The 22,799-nt window shown below is 39.8% G+C and overlaps 2 protein-coding genes across 2 annotated transcripts in view; both read right to left on the bottom strand.

The window, feature by feature from the left end:
- Nucleotides 1–559: 559 nt before the first annotated feature.
- mybphb (myosin binding protein Hb) lies at nucleotides 560–9,385 on the bottom strand. The gene is made up of 12 exons (XM_026348851.1): nucleotides 9,124–9,385; nucleotides 7,851–7,985; nucleotides 7,126–7,293; nucleotides 4,261–4,349; nucleotides 3,972–4,167; nucleotides 3,689–3,828; nucleotides 3,357–3,516; nucleotides 2,975–3,111; nucleotides 1,990–2,176; nucleotides 1,838–1,891; nucleotides 1,164–1,195; nucleotides 560–1,075 (listed from the first exon to the last, which is right to left on the bottom strand). Exons 1-10 carry the CDS (start codon nucleotides 9,338–9,340, stop codon nucleotides 1,860–1,862), a joined length of 1,461 nt encoding a protein of 486 aa, XP_026204636.1. The 5' UTR covers nucleotides 9,341–9,385; the 3' UTR covers nucleotides 560–1,075; nucleotides 1,164–1,195; nucleotides 1,838–1,859.
- A 3,117-nt stretch (nucleotides 9,386–12,502) lies between these two features.
- Nucleotides 12,503–22,799, bottom strand: part of LOC113155430 (neuron navigator 1-like) — a 37,814-nt gene continuing 27,517 nt past the window's right edge. Inside the window, 20 exon segments of the mRNA XM_026350151.1 lie at nucleotides 12,503–13,064; nucleotides 13,165–13,362; nucleotides 13,489–13,607; nucleotides 13,772–13,968; nucleotides 14,499–14,570; nucleotides 14,658–14,812; nucleotides 14,954–15,189; nucleotides 15,997–16,165; nucleotides 16,503–16,598; nucleotides 16,702–16,799; nucleotides 17,430–17,628; nucleotides 17,861–18,017; nucleotides 18,227–18,405; nucleotides 19,217–19,338; nucleotides 19,430–19,541; nucleotides 19,805–19,888; nucleotides 20,582–20,590; nucleotides 21,481–21,558; nucleotides 22,059–22,082; nucleotides 22,444–22,496. Of these exon segments, the coding sequence (XP_026205936.1) occupies nucleotides 12,981–13,064; nucleotides 13,165–13,362; nucleotides 13,489–13,607; nucleotides 13,772–13,968; nucleotides 14,499–14,570; nucleotides 14,658–14,812; nucleotides 14,954–15,189; nucleotides 15,997–16,165; nucleotides 16,503–16,598; nucleotides 16,702–16,799; nucleotides 17,430–17,628; nucleotides 17,861–18,017; nucleotides 18,227–18,405; nucleotides 19,217–19,338; nucleotides 19,430–19,541; nucleotides 19,805–19,888; nucleotides 20,582–20,590; nucleotides 21,481–21,558; nucleotides 22,059–22,082; nucleotides 22,444–22,496 (2,441 nt within the window). The 3' untranslated portion in view covers nucleotides 12,503–12,980.

Raw genomic sequence — 22,799 nt, 5'->3', positions numbered from 1 at the left:
TCCTGCCGTGTAGCACTATTCCAGGAACTCCAAGACCAAATAGTTACAAGATCAGTATTATAGACTGGTATTATTATTATGGACGTCCTGGCACACATTGATGTACTCTTACTGTGGGCCTACATGAGCCTAATGAATAGTGCTGCTGTCTCCAGGTTCTCACTGGCCCGCTGCCAAAATGCCTTCATACATTCAGCAGCCGAGTGAAACTCTAGTGGAAAGTAATTAAATCAATCTGCAGATGGAGTTGGATTTTTTCTTTCTTTCCCCAAAACAGTTTGAGGAAATATTTTTAAAAACAGTTCATGTAAAGAACAGCTGGAGTTAACATTTGTTAGCTTTATTCTTTATGCGTTTTGTATTGGGTGCTGGTCGGTCTACACATTTTCATACCTGCATGTTCATCCGACCTGCTCTACACTGATTGAAGACACCAGCACGCGCAGTTCTTTATAGAAACATACGCAGCAAATGAATCAGAAATCACAGACTGATCAGTATTGTCGGTGTAGTTCATGCACAAGAGCTTAGTCTCACTTCTGACTTGGTTTTACTGCATTTTATTTATCTGTTACTGCACATATCCAAAAATAGAATTAACTAGAGTAATATTTAATTTATTTATGCATATTCGATGTCTACTCTAATGAACGTTGTCTTTACATTAGTTCTGCTGGAGGCTTTACAGAAGACAATATATTGAAAAAAGCAAAACCAGAAATTAAATTATTTATTGGTATAAACACGTAGATGTTACATTGTTCTCCTATGAGGAACGGTAAATTCATGCTGTCAAAATCTCGGTGTACCTAGTTAGACTCACAAGATGATAATCTATGGAGGTACAGCATTTGAATGTGACAATTTAGTTACCATAGACAGATGTTGTTGGGAAAAAAGCTGATAATGGACATGGATATGGACTTTTAATGACATTATGTTAAGTAAAGACATCAAGTGATAGCACTTGTTCATCATAACCTAGGGTGCACTTAGCAAGAGTTCACAGCCACATCCCTTTGATAGTGTGGTCACCAGCCATATATACATGTTCTTCCAGGAATCCAGCACCTTTCTGCAGAAATAAAAGAATATATATAAGAATAAAACCTTGATTTATAATGGTGGAGGACTGTTTTAGAAACGCCAACAGCGTCACACACCTTATGTTGCAAAGGCCTCATTCCTTCTGCTCCTAAATGGGGATTGCAACAGATGAACAAATAAGAACAACGACAGGTGTTAAACAAGGTGTCAGAGCTGCAATTGCAGACATGTCAGCAATTCAGGATGACAATAGAGTAAAAAATAACTAAGCAAACAGAAACATTTGCTTTGTATTTATATAGAAGACACAGTTTTATTCAGAAATCACTTCAACTTCATTACACAGATTAAAGCTCCAAGACCATATTTAGCGAGTTTTAAAAGTAACCTGCAAATTAAATGCTGTCTCTGTGTCTTAGAGGCTGCAGCTGCTGAGTCGAGGAAATGTGATTAAGTCTCCCAACCTAGTACACGAGGAGCCATTACATATTTAATTTATGAGTGCTACCTCAGTGGCAGAGGCCACCTTTTCCAAGTTTAGTGCCCTCCATGTATGGAAAGTAAATCAACAAGAAGGAGGCTGTTACCTTGAGACCCATATACATCAACCTATCCGCTACCTCCAGTTTAATTGTGATTCATTTGACCCATATCCATGCTGTGGAATATAGCTAGCAAAATAATTAGCATGTATTCTCAATATATATTTTGTAAGATTGATATTTTATTTGTCTTTGGCTTAAAATCAGTGTACACGAAGCAGAATATTCAAAATGTGAACACCTCTGACCTGCGAGTATGAAAATGTTGATCTATTTCTTGTCGGCATCAGCAATCGTCGGCTCTGTTTGACAGAAAAATGTCATTAACTTTCAACGTGTTAAAAACTTGGCTACTGGTAAAAAAAAAAAAAAGGTGGTTTGATCAAGACCGTTTACTTACGTTTGACCTCCAGCTTGCAGCTGACAGCTGCTTCTCCGTGGTCGTTCTTGGCTCTGCAGGTGTACACACCTCCATCGAAGTTACCAGGCTTACGGATCTCCAGAGAGCAGATACCCTGGACGCAGATCTGCCTGTACTTGGGGTCGTCTCCGATAATCATCTGGTTCTTCATCCATTCAATCTTGGGCTGTAGAAAAACTACATTATTGTATCTTACATGATGATTAAAACGCGGGGGCACAAATTCTACTTACTTACATTAAAACATTTCATACATAAATAAGCGGCAGTGTTTCTATTTATATTTGTGCCACTTGGCAAGAAAAGCTCTGTTGATTAAAGCAGACACACAGCACACACCCAGTTTGGGCGTTTTAATGCTCCGGATGAGGTATGGACCTTCTGGGGCCCCATTGGAAATGTTACACATGTAACCCTGCTTCCCTGCTGACATGTTACCAACATGACCTCTGCGCCTCCTGCTCTGCCTCAAAAGAGGAAAACACCAGTTGTAGCCGTCTCATTTAAGCTCTTGTACTGTTGGTGACACAATGGGATTATGAGCTCAAAGCAAACTTGAGAAGCTCTGACAGCAGGTCAACACAGGAAGGCGAAGATCTTCTCAGCTTAGAGCAAACACGCTGACAGCAACGGATAAGCGAGAGAGGCAAGAAATAAATCATAGCTACCATGAAGTTTAAATATTCATAATTAGGAAGTGATATTGTTGCGTCGAGTGTGAGGTGGAGTTTCGATGAGCCTTGCTGGTGCATTAAGTGACGGTCAATGACATAACTTTCAGAAAGTTAACAATGTCAAGTAGCAGTGTTGGAAGTTAAAGTTCAGTGTGATCCCTAAACCAAATCTTAACTGTGGCATTTGCAGGTGAATTAGTTCATATGTTGTTAGAGCTGCTGGTTAGATGGCAAAGAGGCACAGCATTACACGTCAGTCATGAAAGTGAAATGAACTTGTGATACTGTACTTTTGGGAATCCTCTGACAGAGCACAGGAGCTTGGTGCTGTAGCCGACAGTAGTTGCCCTGTCAGTCAGGGAGGTGGTGAACTTGGGTGCCTCGGTGAAGTCGTGCTCCTTGTAATTAGGTGGCTTGTAGTCAATACCTGAAGAATGGAAGAGACACCTAGTCAAGTTTTTTTCTTTAATTACATTTTTTATGGCACCAAAACATTTTTTCTGTGACTAAGCTGAAGGTCCCGTATTGGTCAATAAGAGATGCTACAGTACACGTTTCCCAAAGAACACTTTTGATTGCAGATTATTTGGTCGCAGCAGATTATTGGGGCACAAGTCAAATCCTGCAGTATCTATCTCCCTGAAAGCTGAGGAAACTAAGACTAAGACGTACCTGTCTTCAGAATCTTGGCCTCCGCCTTTGTAACAGTAGCGGATTCGCTGATTCCACACTTGTTTTCAGAAAACACTCTGAACTTGTAGGTGTTTCCCATGATGAGGTCGGAGATGGTGGCATTCAGTCTATGGTAATGCTCCAACACAGTGAACCAGTCCTACAGACACACCCAGTGAAGACATGATGGATTAGCTGAGCAGGTATTGAGGATGTTTCTAGATGTAACTCACTACGAAGATCAAACTATTAATAATCACCATACATCATTTACTATGAGCCTGCAGTCAGCCGCCCTCTCACAATAAACCACTGCACTAACAGCGACTTACTCCAGTCTTTTTGTCGGCCTTCTGGACCGTGTAACCTGTGATCTCTGTGTTTCCGTTGTCAGTGGGTGCGGTCCACTCCAGAGCAACATTGAAACCCCAGGTATCCACAATCTTTACACTGGCAGGAGGCCCAGGCAGCTCTGCGAACGAACACAAGACGACCATTACATCAGCAGTTGTTCAAGTCAAATCGCCATGGACGGAGGATAATGTTCTACGATGCCTTTCTCTGCCGCAGTATCCCGATGTCCTCTTTCTGATGCAATGTCAACATTATACTTACCAACAATTTGAAGGGTGAGTGAAGCCTTGTCCTCAAAGTCCTCCACCTTCACAGTCATCTCATACACTCCTGAGTCTTCTCTCTCAGCTGCACGGATAAACAGGATGCTGTCTCTCTCAGTGCTGCGGATGTTCACCCTCTTTGTGTCCAGGGGCTGTCCACCTTTTGTCCAGGTGACCACAGGTTTGGGTTTACCCTGGGTAAAAACAAAAGGGAAAAAACTCGGAGTCACAGCGTAGACCTTTATTCATTATGCATGTACTGAAAGATCTGATCATCATCAGTTTACCGTGAAGGGGATGGTAAGATTGATCTTGTCACCGACACGAGCAACATATCTCTGTCTGAGGAAACGAGGCAGGCGAACTTTGGGACGATCTAAGGAGGAAAACAACAAATTAAACAATCAGTAATGTTTTTTATAGCAATTTCGGCATACATACACAAATACATTTTGCAAGTTTTTATCAGCAGGTTCTACAGATTGTTAATGAGGAGAAGAAACAGCCTGGACGAGATATGTGGGATCTGTTAGAAGATCTCTAGAGTGAAACTAAATGATTCCAGTTCCCTTTGTGACCAACAAATCTTGAGGAAATCACTGAGGATGCTGAGCTGACGTAAGGCCGTCTGAGCCAGACAATTTTCACTGGCGCCATCAGGGAGTATATGCGCTTTAACTGGTTGTAAAAGCGGCCTTTAATATAAATCCCACTGTTTCCTCTGCTACGTCTGTTCAGTGTGACGTGATGTGTGTTACAGCAACAGTGAAAACAAGTAGGACTTCTTCTAGGTCGTAGTACAGATTCTTTTTGTGAGTATATTCTCTATTTTTTGACTATTAGAGCATGTTTATACATTTATAAAATAAACAGTTCATACACAGAATTTGACCAAAGTTAGGTGTTAAATTATGTTTTAACCCATCATTGAACCCACACTGGGTATCAGGTCATACCGTCATAAATCTTCTGGGCCTCATGACAGGCTACATTATTTTCAGCACTAACCTTCCATAACTTCAAACTGACTGCTTTTAATTTCTACCCTCATCCAAGACAATAGTAAACACTGAGCTGATTATTTTGGGTAAAGGTGCTGTGACTGGTCTCAGTGGCCTGGGGTGGATGTTTCATCTGAATGGCACAGCTGCATTGTATCCCTCAGGAGTCCAGCTGTTTCCTCACTTATTCTATACAAGTGAACAGATCTCACCAGTAGTTTTCATTTATAACAGAAAATGACAGAATACATCTTTAAAAATGTTGAATCAGGGAGAAGGTACTTGTCAGCCCGACTCTGTCTTACACATCTGCCTTGCAGCTGCACAGGTTGAGCTACGTCGGCAGGCCCGACTGACTTGTTAGGCTACTTCCTTTGAGAAACTGGCCCGCTCATTGACCAGCTGCCATGACTGTATAAATCCAGCAATGTCAACAGCAACCACTGCCTTAGCAACAGTTTTGAATGACTCATGGGCTGTTTTCTAATATCTGAATCACAAAAAAATGTTTGCACTTTGTACGCGTTGTTGAACATTTGGGTGTTTATCATCCACTAAAACTGCTCGTGAAGGTAAAGTACATTTATTCTCCAATGTTCATGTATTTCTGGTTTTGTTTCCTACGTTGCAGGAGAGTGTGTGTTGTCCTGTGAGCGACCGGCCAAGAACACATAGGGAGAAATCAAGTTAACAGTAAAATATTTAGATTTTATAAAGTAACAGTGCATAAACCATAAAAACAAAACCACGGGGGTAGTTAGCCAGTGTGACATTTGAAATGATATTTTAGCCTTATGCATTCTGCCAATGCTAATTTTTAAAACTGATTTGGTGAGAACCACCACCTGCTGAGTCCTGCAGAGCAACATTTGTCAGGTCTCTAAATAAAGCATGCGTACTGTAGTATATCATGTCTCCTCATGACGCATGATGCTGTGCTTCAGTTAGTCCCACACACACACACACACACACCAGAATATAATCCGATGTGTGCAGATACAATGCATACATTAAGCCGGACGCAGAAGTGATTGAGCTGCTGTTGCAACATAAATGATTTGTCCTAAGGAAAAAACTGAGATGAGGAAAGGAGCATTTATATATTAGAATAAAAAGACTTTATAGTGAAAGTGTCTTATCACTTCATGGGGCAATGATTAGGATTAATGAACACTGTACCTGTAAAGTCTGTGGCATGTTTCAAAATAAACAGTGAATCTCTGGAAGTGTCATGAGATTTAGGCGTCACCTGAGAAGTGAGATCCATACCCGCCACCCCCACAAGCCCCTCTCTATACTTAGAGACAGGACACACTGGAATTTACCATCCACCCCCCTCCTCCCTACAGCCCCCAACAGCTTGCAGTCAGATCACTTGTCACCATCGATCTTGCAGAAAGGAGCCTGACACGGCCCTCAGCTTGAATCCTGGCAGGAATTGCATTGCAATGCCAAACCCTCCACAGAAGAATCTGTGTTAATAACAGGGACATCCCAGTTATTTTTCCAAAGCGCTGTGGTTTTGATAAAGATCCTTGATAAGTAGCCTCTATATGTAGACCACCTGGCTAAGTGAACACGATGGTGAGCGTGGTGTAGACGACTGAAGTACTGCCTTTCCAGCTGGGATCAAGTTCCCTGTCCAACTCTCCATTACGCCTAATGATGATTTGTGAGAGAGCCCAAGTAACACGGGCCTTCTTTTTAAAGCCCTCGTGGGTGCAATCATCATTTTACCACAGATAACTTTGGATATGCTCTCTGATTAACACTGTAAGGTGTATAAGAGCACAAGATCTGTAAAACCATCCACTTAACAAGTGCACAGCTTTCACACTGAGCTCCAGTGGATCAGTATTTTAACTCAAAACGGAAACAAGTGAGAAGATCACAACTTTCTACCATTAACACTGCAGATAAGTGCCAAGCACATATCATCAATACATATCATGTATTTATCTTTTCTCATGTGGTAGCTTCTTCAACTATTCACATTTAAATGTGCTATATTGGTTTTATGTGTGGTATAGTAGTAAAGGGAAGGGTACATAGGGTCAGTCTGGGTGCTAAAAATACACATTCTGATATAAGGGGAATCATGTTGAGCGTGTCAAATGCATGTTTGTTTCTGTCTTTGCAAACACTTCTTACCAGCAACCTCTTTCACCAGGACAGCCTCGGGAAGGGCGACAGGGGGGCTGCGGCCTCCAGCGTTCACAGCTACCACACGGATTTTCAGACGGTCGTCTGTGGTCAGGTTCTTGATGACGTAACGGCAGGACTTCTGCAGTTCCTCGTTGACCGCTTTCCAGTCCTCGGCTGGACGAGAAAATGATAAACAATGACAGACTGGAAATGCAAAAAGGGCATGAAGCGATACTTGTGCAGCTTTGTAAACAGTGATTATGTTTGACACAAATCTCCTGCAATAAACACAAATGTGCTGTTCTGTGTGTAAACTTTACGCCCCGCTGGCTAAATCAAGTCAACATTGAACGGCGGCCGATATTAGCTTAGAGCTGTAAGTCTAAAAGCAGGAGCTCCAGCGAGACCACAGCAGCTCCTGAAATGCCTCTTTCCTTGTAGGGAGAAGTTAGGTAGCTCATGATATAACTCTGCAAGTGACACTTAAGGGACAGCTGCAACCGATACGGCTGACCCACATTAAAACAAAACCTTTACATGATCCTGGACATGTTAAAATGCATTTTCAACTTGTCGCGGCAAAAGGTATAATGGGAAATTCAAAACGACCACCTGTTGAAATAAAAGCTTTGGATTGAACTCATGCGCTGACATTTTTGTCATGGTGTATTAATACCACTACGTGACCCCTTTGGTGCACATGCCAGTATATGGTGCAGAGCAGGACTTACTTCCATCCTTGCAGACTTCAATGGTGTATCCATCAAGACCGGATGGTCCGATGTTCTCAGGCTGACTCCAGATGATAGAAACTGAAGTGTCATTCTTATCCTCAACAAACAAATCCACAGGAGCACTCGTGGGCTCTGCAGATATCAAAACCACACAATATTTCACACGACTTTGCTAATCATGAATCAGTTCACAGGGTGATGATGCAGTTCTTCAACGCTGGCATAAAAACAAATATGGTCACAACACATCAGGCTGAGATGAGTCTTTCCTTTTAAATAAACGGTTACCTTTGGGTGGAGGTGGTGGAGGTGTGGGTGGTTTAGGCTCTTCTGGCACAGGCGCCTCAGCAGCTTCAGCTGATGTTAAATAGGCATTTGCATTATTATTGGCAGCATGTAATGAGATGAGCAACGCTACAGCATCAAACAGAATCCAGTTATGTGATTCACAACTCTCTGTTACTGTTACTGGGAAGTCTGAGGTTTAACAGTTCTGGGATTACGAGGTCTTTGGTCCAGTTTAATGAAATGACAAAATCTTCCCAGTAATTAGAAGAGAGGAGTGCACAGGAACGTTTTTCTTTTCTTTGCAGGTTGTTTTACCATCAGCAGGTGCAGCAGCTGATATCAGAGGTTAGAAGGTCTTAGCATTAGATATGAGTGTGATTAGCAGCTGGTAGTAAGTGGACAGCTCAAAATATAATAATGGGGCTGGTCATTCCACAGCAGCTGATATTATCAGCTGTAGGAAATCACTAGATATATAAAAACTACCCGACTTTAATATGACACCTAGACAATGTTCATTTGGTGTTGAATCTGTTTCAGAGCAGTGAAGTCAGCACTGAATCTAAAAGACTGAATCACAGTCACCATGACTAGAAGATGAAATATCATCACCTTTAATAAAATCTGGTTTGTAATAGGTTTGTCATTAACTCCAGATGTATAAAGGGGGATATTGGAAAGGCTTTACAGGTTTACATGACAGTTTAGCTGAGAGAAAGCATGCGTCCTTGATGCGTAAAGCGCATTACCAGGACTTTCATAGATAAAGAAGCCAGACGCTGAAGCATCCAAGCAGCCGGTTTATGTGCAGTTTCCATCTTATGTTACAACTCGTTATCCGCGGCACAGGACGCACACGCGTGTTTACCAGAAGCTGAACCAACTACTCGGGTTTATTAAAGGGTTCAACGACACATCCGAGGCGCCTCCACGGAAACACAACATCAAAGTAAAACCAACGCCTCTGAGCTCCGGGTATTACCATCTGCGGGTGGAGGGGTCGGTGGCTTGGGCTCCTCAGCTGGGGGAGCAGGGGCCTCCTCAGCAGGTGCAGCTTCACCCTCAGCGGGGGCCGGGGCGGCCTCGGCTTCTGCAGGAGCGGGCTCCGCAGCGGGCTCTGGTGCGGGTTCCGGGGCGGGTGCCGGAGCCGGTTCTGGAGCCTTGGGCTCCTTCTTGATTGGGGCAGGCTTGGACCGCATGTTGGAGGCTGCAGCTAATTCCCAACTCCTTAAGTCCTTAAAACAGTTTCCAATGCCATCATTCCTGCGGAGGCGGAAGGTTTATATAGAGCTCGGTGCGTTCAGGCACCACCCACCAGTAACCCAGTAGACACTGGACACCACCCATGACTCAGACCACCATGTGTGCTGGGTCCACTCACTCAGATTGTACAGAAACCATCTTCCTGGCTTCATTTTTATGTCATGGATTTATATTTTCTGACTTTCATTGCGCTGTATCTAGTAAAGTTTCAATTTCAATTTCATTTTTACTCATTTAATAATATTTAATAATATTTAGTGTGATGTTGATGAACACACTTCAGTGTTAAAGCTTCTGCCAAACTTACACACAGGAGGCAGCAGAATAAATACAACATGTATTTTATTGATTCCAACAAACAGTGATAGGTGGATGAAAGCCTTCAAAGGCATACAGTACCTTATCCATGTATTGGACCCAACTTTGATGAAATATACTTTTCCCTCCTTGATGATTGTTGTCGCATTTAAAATGCCGACATATTTACAATCTTTACAATGATATCCTGTACAAAATAGAGAAATTAAGTTTTACAAAGGATCTTTTTTTTTTTTTTAGAAAAAAAGAAAAGAAAAAAGAAATATCAAATATCTGAGTATTAAAAAGGAAAACATTATCTAGAATGATTGATGATGTTGACTTGTTTCCTCATCACACTGCAAGTTTACATGCATTTACAACACTTAGAAACCCTTAACATTTGCACATCAGTGACATAAGATACCGCATTACATTTCTTTTTTTTTTTAATCTTTAGTCCACAATGAGCTTTGCAAAAATATGACTATTCAGCAACCTGTATTGGCTTAAGATATCAAGATATCAGGTTCATTCAGATTTCATTTTACTTAAAATCAAACAAAAATTATGAAGTACTGATTCTTGTCGAGTATTTGAAGCCCAAAAGGAGATTTATAAAATCCTCCTCGCTCTGTTTATCGTCATTTGACCATTTACAAGTCCGCTCACATTGCATTTGTTGCCATTCGTATAGACAAAACACATGAAACCGCTGAATTGACTTATCTACATCTATGAACCCTGTTCTGAACGCCGAACATCAAACAAATTCTCCTCTCTTTAAGGCTTAATGTCAACTGCTCAAACAAGCCTCCGCTTATATCCTGTGGTGCAACTTGGTCCAAATTAAGAACTCAAAGACAGACCGGATGAAAACACAGCGCATTTGCTTGTGAAGTTCAGACACTTCCTGATTGCCAGCACCAGTAGAAGTTGCTGCATAGTCCAGATACACTAGTAAGCAAACACAAATCACAGTTACTACAGAGCAACAGGCACGACGACCAGTGAGTGAGATGGGAAGTTTGAGCTGATGGCTTTTGTTAACCTGCAGAAACAGATCAGGGTTTTGTAATACTGTCCAACATCTGGAATATTTACAATAGGAGAACATTTTCTCAGTCTGCATGTGGCCAGGGTGAGACTCACCAGCCATTTAGCCTCTTTTTCAATGAAAGTGTTTACATGTGACCAATGGGAGCTGCAGATTAGCTCAAATAGTTGTTATCAGCCTTATGCAAACAGTGCAATAACAGAGCAGTAAGCAGCTCAGAAACAATTTAAAATACTAAACTTTCTTATGAAGCTGTCATAAAAGTGGTCTCACATTCATTTACAGGATTTATGTACATATGAAGTTTCATCCGAGCACCTCAACAATAACACTTTTTGGGATTAACAGATTAATTATTTTATCATTACATGCCTGTTCATATGCTTTATAGTAAGTACAATACCATATAAAAAGCTTAAATCTTTTGCTCTTGACTATTTTTTGGAACAAATATTTTCCATAGACATTTAACCTGTTTGTTACTGTTTCATATACCTTAACTGTTCTCAAAGGTGAACACCATACAACATCAACATAGGCCTACACCATACAATGTCTCAATATAGAATCATCACCACTTTATCAACGTAACTTACTAAAATCTCAGAAATCATCATCTAGATTTGTTTCGTATTTCTTAAGTGTTTAATAGAACTGACACAACTGTCTTTGCTAACCTACCCTGAACATCTATGTGACCGTTAATTGACACTAAAACTGGGACATTCTTAAAGAGCACCATGTTTACTTAAATAATGATTGAGTCTTAACTCTGCTTGTGATTTCATAAACTGTTGCAAATGAAATGGGCATAGGTAACTTTAAAAGTGTTTTGCAGTGAAGCTTAGAGAGAAGGCTTCCTTTAAAAGCACCTACTAGAAAAATGATACAGTTTTATGGTTGTTTTTAAAGTGTTTTCTATACATTCAAAGTTGAACTTAAATCCCTAACTTGACAGTCAATATGCATGACTGAATTACAGTATTTGGTTTAGTATATTAAATATTTGCACCAACTAATGTAGATAAATTAATTATGATGTAGCCTGATTATATGTACACAGTATATACAGTAACTACTCTTTCATATGTGGGGAAAGACTTGAAACAAATGTATTCTTTCCTGGATAAATGGTATAGACAAAAATCCACACTGGATTCACATAGTGTTGATCATTTCATTTCCTAAAAGGTTGTTTGTTATGTTATATGATCCCTGTGTAATAACTATATCATACCTGATATAGACGGCGGCATCGTTATTGAACCAAAATTAACTGCTTGCTAAATACAACAACGTGATGAACTGACATCACTAGTAAATGTGTTCTGTTTCATGAAAAAGAGTATGACAGCACGTTTCATTTCCCAAATTATAAATATGATTAAGAAGGTGCAAAAACATGAAAACATGAAAATGTATCCTGCTGTTTTGTAGTTTTTGTTCTGAAACATAAAGATGATGTAATAATAAAAATGTTAATTAGTTAATAAGTTAAAGAAATAACTTGTTTCTGACTGCCTGGGACTGCAGGGGTGATATTGATGAAAGCACCAGTGATCTCTGCTGAAGTAGAGGTGACATTGACGTGTTTGTTCTTAAGGCATTTTATTTATTTTACCTGCTCGGGTTGTAAAGTTCAGAATTGCATATGTATAAGATTTGGACTTCAAAGACTTTATACAGTAGATATGTACTAACAAAGTTTGCAGTAAACAGTAGCCTCTGCCATGCTGTCATACTCTTTTTTTTTTTTTTTTCCCCAAAACGAGTCACCTTTAAAGGAGAATAGCTCCTGTGGATAAACACGCCATATCCCATAATGCACTCTAGCACAACACAGGACTGTGTGTGCCGTTGCAGAAATCACCTGAAGTCTAAGAGCTGAGACGGTGAGTTTTAAAATCATCCATTAGCACCGATCTAACAGTACTTGGGACTAATGTGGTGGTACTGTAAAGGGATCTGGACTGAAGTGAACTTCATCCAGCCACATATACAGTTAAGTAACAGAATATAGCTTTTCATTCAATACTTGTATACAGTTTTTGAAAATACCTTGTGTATTAAAATGATCTGGAATTAGTTGGTTTACACTTTTAACCTCCTGCTGCTGCAGGAATGACTGAGGGTTCATTTGTTCCTGAATGTATACTGTGTTCATACAGTGGAAAAAAAAAATACAGTTTGAAGTGCTAAGTGGTGTAGTGTACATATTGTGTTCAAAGCTTAGGCAGGCTAGGGTCTTCTTTATCTGGGGATTCAATGTAATTGGCAGCCTCTTGCAGTTTCAAAAGCATTGCCATCTAGAACAAAGAAGAGAATCAAAAAATCAGAAATGCTAATTAATTTCAACTTTATACAATACTGACAACTCTGAAAACAATTCTTCGTGCTTTCTCTCACCAGAGGATCAGACTCCATGGAACTGGGTGGAGTCTCCTTATGAGGCCTCTCCTCGCACGGCTGACCAGGACTGCTGGAGCCGATGCTGGGGGGAGGTAGGTGGAACAATTTTGCTTGGTCCTGCTGGGCAGAAGGCCAAGGCAGGGTGTCCCTCACCCACTCCACTGGGTCCTCCCAAACAGCTTTCTGGCCATGGACCTGAAGAGTTACAACATACCACAGTAGTAAAATAAAGTGCAACAATCCCTGAGAAAGAGAAGCCAAATAGAATTTGCTAAAGCAGATGGAGACAGAGACAATTTTCTGTATGTAAGGTTTTCTCACCTTGATGCCATCCTTGGCCCCTTCTTGCAGGTATGGAATAATAGAGTGGTTCCAAAGGTCTATGAACCATGATCGAAACTCATCGACTGTGACCGGACAGGACAGGAAAAAGCAGGGACCTGGGGAGACAATGGAACAAAAACAGTGATCGGTGAGGACACACAAAGAAAGCATGAGCACTTTCAGCTCTACAGTCCTTACCAGTGCTTGTAACCTCAACGTCTGCTTTATTTAAAGTGAATGTACAGTGTGGCATCCAAGCCTAGATAGGAGTGTTCAATACCTATGAGGAAATCAGAGGTGCTGTGCTTCTCCAAGAAAGTGTGCAGATGATACCAAAGTTTAGGCACCCAGTCTAACACCTTGATCAGGTCCTCATTGGTCAAGCTCCTTTCATCTTCTGACTCCATCAGCTTCCTGTGCAGATATCGCACCAGGAAGCCATTGGCTGGTTCAACATTGTTAGAGAAGGTCACCATCCTGAGACATTGAATAGAATGTGCAAAAAAACATATCACAATACAGACTGATCAGGCTGTACGTCAATGGGCTAGTTTGTTGTCCAAATATTGAATTAGCAATGTTGATTCAGTGAGACTCGTTGTTATAGACATAATTAGCCTAAAGATTTATAGCTTTTTCATATATTTCCTATTTTGCTAGGGTGATATAAAAGGAAAATGTTGCCTAAATAAGTTAAAATGTGGGAAAAGTAAAGAAATAGTGAGTTTATTTTTATGTAAAGTTACAGATGTACAAGCGGTAGGAAAATAGATATTGAACAGATAATGTAATAATGGTACTCATTGAGTCTGAATGATAATCACAGCATTGACCAAAATCAAACTTCATCAAATCATGCACCATCATATCCTACATAAAGGCATGAACTCATACATTAGTCTTTCTTACAAATGCTTTTATTGTATTGACTATTGTATTGGTTTATTCCATGGCGAGCTTCAAATCCAATTTCACTGTAAATGAAACAATAGGACAAAATAACCAACCTGAAACTGAGATGCAGACCGTGGTTTGCCGTCATCTTCACTGGCTGATTGCTTGTCCCAATAATGTAAGGGCTAAAGGCAGAACAATGTTTCACAGTTTAGCTTACATTAAATATAGCATTTTGGCAGCCATTATTGGTTTGTTTGTGTGGAGCTTACCATTTGTGATATTTGCAGGTGAGAGCACCATTGACAAGTTCACTAATGGAAGTAGGACCATGAATATCATCCAGAATAACTACCAGTGGTATTTCTGATGTGCTGGTTTCTCGATCGATTTGATTGGCCAAGTTTGAAAGATAAAGTTGCAGATCCTGAGGGGTGAGAGAGAGAGAGAGAGAGAGAGAGAGCGCGCAAGAGAGAGAGAGTCCGTGTAAATAGATGAAGGGAAGGTGATAATGTGACAGATAAAATAACAGTGTAGTACAGATTCTCATGGGAAATCCGTTTGTCACCTTGCAGGACTGGCGGTGCATGTTGAAAGTAACTACGATGCCACTGGTGACTTCACGGGCGCTGCGGTCCACCAGGTACTCAGCCAGCCTGGAGGCGAGGTAGGTCTTACCCGTCCCACTTGGCCCAGATAAGACGAGACGACGGTGTTTGAGAAGCAGACTGATGTAGTGTTGCATCATGGGTTTGGGAATGAGTGTTTCAAACACAAGGCTGTCCACACACTTCTCCTTTAAACCTGAACACAGAGACAGGTGAGAGTGAGTGCTGTACTAGAATACACTATTAAGAACATGACCTGCTAACTACCGAGCTCAAATTAGAATTAATTATAAAATGCAATTTGATTAAAGTGCTTGTTAAGACTTCTGTTAATACCCATACCAGACAGAATACATGTTACAAACTGGCAAAAAAAAAAAAAAAACGGGGTAAGAAGATGTTGTGAAAATTGATTTATATCACCCCCACATGTCCTTCATAAGTACCACTGAGCTCCAACATTTTGCTCTTAAAATAACTTAGCATCAAGCGCCCCCCACCAGTCTGCAGAAGTGTAATGTTCTGCCTAAACATCTATGGGGCCCACGTGTTTGAGACGAAGGTTGGTCGACCAGCTGGGCCTGGCTGCACAGATATCGTGTTACTGAGAGTCCTGTCTCGGCTGCCGCTACTTTCCCAGCTCTCCTAGCACTTCGCTTCTTGCATTCCTCCATGCTATGATACGAGAGTGGTTGACTACCAGAGCCTAAACTCTCCTCAGTGATCACAGCTCTGGTTTAGAATCACTAATGTACTCCACTGATGGCTTCTGATACACAATGTTATTTTATTTAAAAAAAAAATAAATAATTGTTTTTATTGAAAACATCTGATTAACTAATCAACAAGTATCAAGCAAAATATTATTTGGCATTGGAAATGGAAGGTTGATTGTTTCCATGAAACTCTGCTGTGAAGGAGGAGGACTTTCCAGTGTCTCAACATTGTTACTATCATGAAATCTTTAATTTTTCTATTTTATATGTAACATTTCTTCACAGACCTTTCAGAGCGACTGTGATGCCACTGGGGCCTCGGGACATGCAGCGGGAGGGCTGTGTCTCAGGAGCTTCTCCACCCAGCACTCTCTTAATGTGACCCATACTGTAACTATAGATGGAGTCAGTAGACAGGCCTAGACTGGAAGTGGGGTCAACTTTGGCTATGTACACCTGGAATATAAAGGACAGGAAAGACTTCATGATTAAAAAAACATGATCTGTACAAGGGGGTTATAAGATCCCGCTCATGAGTCATTTGGTTTTATTGTACAAAATACAAAATGAACCAGTGATTCTCTACTAGCAAGGACCTTAGCATCTTTATAAAATGACCTTTCAAACTTTTTCTGTGAATTTAACTACTGCTGTTATGTTTCTTCATTCTAATAAAACCAGAAGTTCAACATGAAAGTACAGGTATGTACCATTTCTGAATCTTAGCAGGCACAAACATGACAAATGAGTCCCCAAACACACTGTACTAAATTGTCAAAAGAAGGTGTCTCACCTTGAATGCCTGACTGACAGCTGAATCCAGCATGGTCCAGTCCATCCTGCCATTCACCCTGACTTTGCCCACAAAGAAATCTTGCTGTTTAATCTCCTGCTGATACAAAATGCAATCCATAGAGGATACAAATATTTACACCATTTTTAAAGCTTTGAAGAAGGTGTATAAAAGATAAAGGAAAAAAAAACATTCTTACATCTTTGAAGACATGTAAATCTGCAACACAAACCACCACCCTAACACGGTGATCATCTCTCTGTGAGGAAAGGCTAAGAGAATCTGCAGAGTGGACGTCTGCCAGGGAATACATAAAAGAGAGGATATAAACAGAAAAAGAAAAATCATGTACTCTAGCATGTGTGACACAAGTTGCATCAAGATGTAAGCAACAGTTTTTCTTTTAAGTTATTTAACCCCTTTCCACCTTAAGAGGCTTTTGAAAATCAAAATCGTTTTTAAAGTTTGTAGTGCTACATGTGGTGCCAGAACCATAAAAGTGTTTAGATTAATCTATAACTGATGTACCACTGATTTATCATTTGCAACTGTAAAGCAGCATCGCTTTGAAATGTCCATTGTCATTATTAAATGTTTGAAAGATTTGAATGTTCTGACTTGCTCATGTTGAAACAGACTTTACAAAGTTCTACTTCACAGATCAGGTTATAACATAACATAACATAACATAACATAACATAACATAACATAACATAACATAACATAACATAACATAACATAACATAACATAACATAACATAACATAACATAACATAACATAACATAACATAACATAACATAGACACTAATTTACCAGAACAACAAGGTAGTACTTTCAGTGCTCAATAGTATAAGTCCTATGCCTTGTTGTCCACCACACTGATAAAACCCATTCTTACTCTGCCTTCTCATGGGATTTAACTGTACCTGAACTGCTCCCCTCACTCAGCCCTCTGCTGTAGCTTTTGGGCATGTGCATGGCTATTGATTGTCGAGGGGATAAACTTCCTAAAGCGGTGAGGCCTGAGGACTGGGAGACAGAGCTGGAGGGTCCAGGAGATGGACAGGGGGACAGACCACCAGTCTTCAGCTGGTCATTCTCAGTCTTCAGGTTTTCCACAGTCCTCTACAGACAAAATCAAGAGAGAGAGTAATGTTTAGAAATTCTAGTGTCACTTTCTCCATACTGCTGCTGTAGTACTCGGATATATAAATGTTTTTCAAGTCAGAAACCAACACTATGACTTCCTTACATTATGGTGGTTTATTAAAATGAAAACAGTAAAGTAACATTGTCCTTTATTATCTCTAAACATTGTCAGACAAATTTTTAACCTAAAGGAAAATCTATCACATGCCTGCATGTTGTTCATGGCCTCCTGCAGCTGCTCCAGATGATGGGCAGTGCTTAGAGCCTCCAGGCGTATGTCTGTTAGTTTCCGCTCCTTCTCCCACAGCTCTGTACGTAATTCTGAGACAACTTTGTCATCCACCACCTCACCTCCTTCACAGAGTCTAAAAAAAAAATCATACAAGACAATGATATATGTATATTAATGATATATATATATGAAAATTAAACACGAGCATAGAGGTTTGTAAAAATCTGTTTTCATATCTATCGTCAACAGTGCCATCGGAATGATTAAATATAGTATAATTATAAATACTGTGTTCATTTACTATACTGTCAGTTTAAAAGCTCATTCTAGGGAAAGGTTTACCCGGATGAGGAAGCAGAGGTTAAAGATTTAACTGACACTGGAGGGATATCCTCATCATGGTGGACTTTGGGGGAGGAAGGTGCAGAGGACTCCGGGGTGGAAATCTCCTCAATGTCAGCATATGGCCCTGACGGCTTAGAGCCCTTCTTACTGAAGGCTTTGTTGAAGGAGCTGCGTAACTGTTCAGAGAAGAAATTAGATACATATCAGATTAAACCTAAAATGAGAAATATGTGTGAAATGCACTGATGAGTAAAGCAATGTTTTGTGTTCTTTTAAACTCAAACCACCACAGTGAATGGTGACATGCATTTTCACTGAACCATTTCCATTTAATTTTACAATTTCATTAAATCATGGTAATGTGATTTGGTGAATCAAGTTTAAAAACACATAGATGACAGAAGGTTTCCAAACACTTCCCTAGTATGGTTAGGACTAGTCTGGAGAAAGGGAGGGGGTTTAGGGCTTCTGCCTTAATTTACTATAGTGACATCACTCACCTCAAAGACCTAAAATAAAAAGCAGTGCAGCATGAGGGAGAGACCAGAGCCATTCTTAATAACAGATTTGGAAAAACACAGGAGGAGAACATACTGTACACACACACAAACACAAACACATGCAGGCCATAAACTAGGAGAGAGGTTGACTCATTGACTAAAATACAAACAGTATATTATATAATAACATATTAAATATATTAAAAATAATGTAAGTTGATCTGTTGAGATAAGTGCTAATCAAGACAAGACTATTGCATTTAATCAAAGTCCAACAACTTTACAAGCTCAATTATTTAATTCAAAGCTTTTGTTGACTTTCAACTCATGTTACATCGATCTAAAGATTCACAGGCTACTGCAAAAATAATTCTTGTATTTTGTTCTGGGTAGTGTCTGTGTGGGTCTAATCACGCACAGACTTAATTGACCTATATAACATACTGCGTAAACTGAACAATGTGACCCCCAGCTTGTGCGTCCTTACCCAGCTCTTCTTTTTCTTCTTCTTGGCCTCCTGCTCCTTGAGGCTACCCATACTTGAGTGGCTAGTGGTGCTGGTGAGACTGGAGATACTTTCTGAGGAGTTCTGGCGATTGATCAACAGTTCTAAATGCCAAGACCAAAGATAAGAAGATAACTGTATATTGCAAAGGAAGGGAGTCTTAACCATACTGTACATGCCCAGCACATTGTCTACCTTTAGGTGTGATGTCTGGATTACTGAGTGCCCCCTGAATGATTTCCTGGGCCTCTGTATTTTTAGTCTTCAGAATTTCAATGGTGTCCTTCAGCTCCGTGAGCTCGGAGTCCTGAGGAAAGAATAATCAATATGTGCTATAATCAACAGAAACTAATGATCTATTTTCTTGTATTTGTACAGTGCACTACAGTACTGTAAAACAACTACATAAAATAATATTTAACTTTGCCTTTCAGTTGGTCTATACAGGTCTGTTTATTGTTGTTGTTGTTAGGCTTTTGGACATTTATCACTCATTCTATTAATAAATGAAAACAGATCTCACAGGTCGTATAGCATTCATCACAAATGTGATATAACTGTGATAGATACCTTTTGCTCTGAGGAGACCGACAGGGTCTGCAGGCGTGCCGTCATTAGTGCCAAACTCTGCTCAAATGCTGCTACCAGATTAGCCTTTAAGAATAGACAACATGGCAGAAAGAGACAGAGAAAGAGAGTGAGTGAATGGGGTGTTGAGACAGCAGACAGGTATGAGTCACCAGCTGAATCGAATCACTCTGCAGTCTGAAACGCTCACAACAAATAAAGCAAATGGCTTTCTCCATCTGCTGGGAGAAATAGGAAGGAATGGAGTTGTGGACAGCTGTAGATGATGTCACAGATGAAAGAGGATGTTACAGAAATGTTGGTGACGGAGGGAAGCGGTGTGGCACTAGGAGATAAACCTCGTAAACCTTATGAAGCACAGTCGACCTTTAGGCTAGGGTGTCTCACACCACTGCTGCTGGTACAAAGCTTCTAAAATCCATGGATGACACGCCCCTACACAGTTTGTTAAGTAATTAGGACAAAACTAAACAAGAACTTAAATATATATATATGCTAATGAAGATGTAAAAAAGATAAAAAAATATTAAAATAAATCCCATTTTCAATTAAATTAAATCATCAATGATTCATAAGTAATGAATATATACATTAAAGTATTAATATAGAGTAATTGCAGTCCTTGTCAGCATAATTTAACCTAGAGGTTCAGGTTGTCTGTGCCACACCACAAGCCCAACAGAGATGAGACAGCAACTCGTCAGCTTGATGCCCACAATCATGCGGAAGGGACAGAGTCTCTGGAGGCAACAAACAAACCTGGCCTAGCTGCTACACCCAACATCCAGTGGAGCAGGTCAGTGGAAGGCAGGCAGGGGCAGCAGCAAGTCCAGCAGTCAATAAAGTCAAGAGTGTAAAAGAGAGGGCACAGTAGCATTAGGGGTGGGAAAAGACTTCTTTTAAAGACATAAACAAAACATATGTAGACTTCTTACAGTCACTTATTATGTTCAAAGCACCCGAAGTAGTAGCTGACTTAGGAAATCCAGTAAGTAAACGCTGAATAGGAGACAGTAGTTCATGTTCATTCTTTTACATTAGAATGTGTTATTATGCGGTGTGTAGTTTAAATGCAACATTATCAAATATGCCAGGCTCAAGCATCACAAGCTGCACAGTGAGACAATCAGAAGAGACAGAAGATGGAGATTTATTAGGTAAAGCTGGTGAAACAGAGTTAAAAGTGAGAATTAAGCATTACGTTTGAATAGGTGTCCATCAAGAAAAGGGCTGAAGGCTTTTAGAAGAAATTGACATATGTGAGCAGCAGCAAAAGTACTGGCAATATGACACATCTGTCATGACACACAAGGATTAGGTAACGTGGTCAGACTATTTTGTAACTGCTTGCTGTTAGCCATGAATATATAGGGTAAAAGCAAGATTTACGCAATATCATGTAGACAGAACTAATGTGATCCTTATTCTCTTAGGTAAGCAAGGGCTTAAACCTGTTTAATGCAGGATAGATACTAAATACCCTTTGTTTAATGGGGTCTCTGTTTTCAGTTGACAGTGTTATTAAGGCTCCATCAATTAAGAGGTGTTTACATCCTGAAATGACCGTATTCTAAAAAAACTCAAAAATTCATCCAACTCACTGACAAGTTAGCTTTTAAAAAGAGACCAATAGGGAATCATATAAACATCATACATACATTGGCAGAAAGCTGCATAGTCAAGTTGGCAACCTTTTCCTGAGAGGACTCCAGCTCTCGCCTCAATTTGCGGATTTGCTGTAGACAAATTGTACAGTGAGTCAGAACAGTATAAACATTATACTAATAAGAACCTTGGACTAAGGTGTGCTTGATATGTTAATTTTGATGATCATAATGCAACAACTGAATAAGTTAGATGTGTTGTTTCACTGAGGTTACTACAAGAAGAATGTAAACAAAAGAAAAACTAATTTGAAAGATATTACTTGATGACAGAAACTGGAAGGACTCACAAACAGGTTAAGTACATTTGAGACAAATAGGAAATGTTATAATCATGGTGTAACAGTTGTTTTTTTTTAATCACTTTTCTCATGCGTTGAGAATTTTATGAGGCAAATGAGAAAGAATGTGGTGCTAAGAGTGAATAATATTAGAGATGAACCAAAATGAACTGAGTTCTGGGGTCTTGAGATAAAGATCTGAAGTCACTCATTGATGAGTTGATATGATTTAACAGGAAATGGAAAACAAAACACAATGTCAGTTGAAGAGATATGGCAAATTGGCCTTACCTCTCCTTGTATCCTCTCCTCATTCTTAAGACGGCATGGTGAAAACAAATAGGGTGGGGAATTAAGTTTAGGGGCAATTATGAAAACTACTTAACTAAAGTAAAAGGGATATTTTTAAGTTTTCTAGTGACGACAACAGTAAAATACAAATTTTTGAAATAGGCATGAAATACCAGTTGCATGCATTAAGAGCTGGAGAGGGGTTATATTAATCAAATTTTTAAATCGCATCACAATAATCGTAATTGGAGAAATATTTTTAATATTCAATATTTTGCTGTTAAATAAAGTAAAGGCATTCATTTTAGTAAGAGTAACCTTTCTTATGTAACAGTATGTAGAGTAAATGGCTGTATTATTATTTCATTCATCATTATAAACTTACCGAAGAATAATTGGATGACGCATTGGATGCCAAAGACAGCACAGAGCCATGAACTGCATAAAAAAAAGAGAGAGAGAGATTTTATTTATTATTAAAAAAAGCTGTAATCCTATATGGTTACTAGGCCAACCAAATGTGTAAAAAAATGCCAGTCAAAAAATCCTTGCTTATAGTTTCTGCTGTCACCAAAGATAATTACAGGTAGATGCATTGCATAACAAGAAAATTATGTTTTTAGTACCGATAGCTCTAAAGACAGTGGAACACTTTAAACCCAGCCAGGCCATTAAGAACATACTGTATACAGTGACTTCTAGACACATCTTCAGAAAATTCACAAAAAGTATTATGACTTT

This window comes from Anabas testudineus, chromosome 5 (genome assembly GCF_900324465.2).
Source record: "Anabas testudineus chromosome 5, fAnaTes1.2, whole genome shotgun sequence".
NCBI classification, from domain to species: domain Eukaryota; kingdom Metazoa; phylum Chordata; class Actinopteri; order Anabantiformes; family Anabantidae; genus Anabas; species Anabas testudineus.
This window is presented reverse-complemented; position numbering and strand designations above follow the sequence as displayed.

What these genes read in the sequence shown, in the direction of transcription:
- mybphb (XM_026348851.1), bottom strand. Translation starts at nt 9,340, where the DNA reads ATGCGGTCCAAGCCTGCCCCAATCAAGAAGGAGCCCAAGGCTCCAGAA. An exon ending in GACCCCTCCACCCGCAGATG is followed by an intron (nt 7,986 to 9,123) that starts GTAATACCCGGA and finishes TGATATCTGCAG; the next exon opens with AGCCCACGAGTGCTCCTGTG. An exon ending in ACTCACCCTTCAAATTGTTG is followed by an intron (nt 3,829 to 3,971) that starts GTAAGTATAATG and finishes GTTCGTTCGCAG; the next exon opens with AGCTGCCTGGGCCTCCTGCC.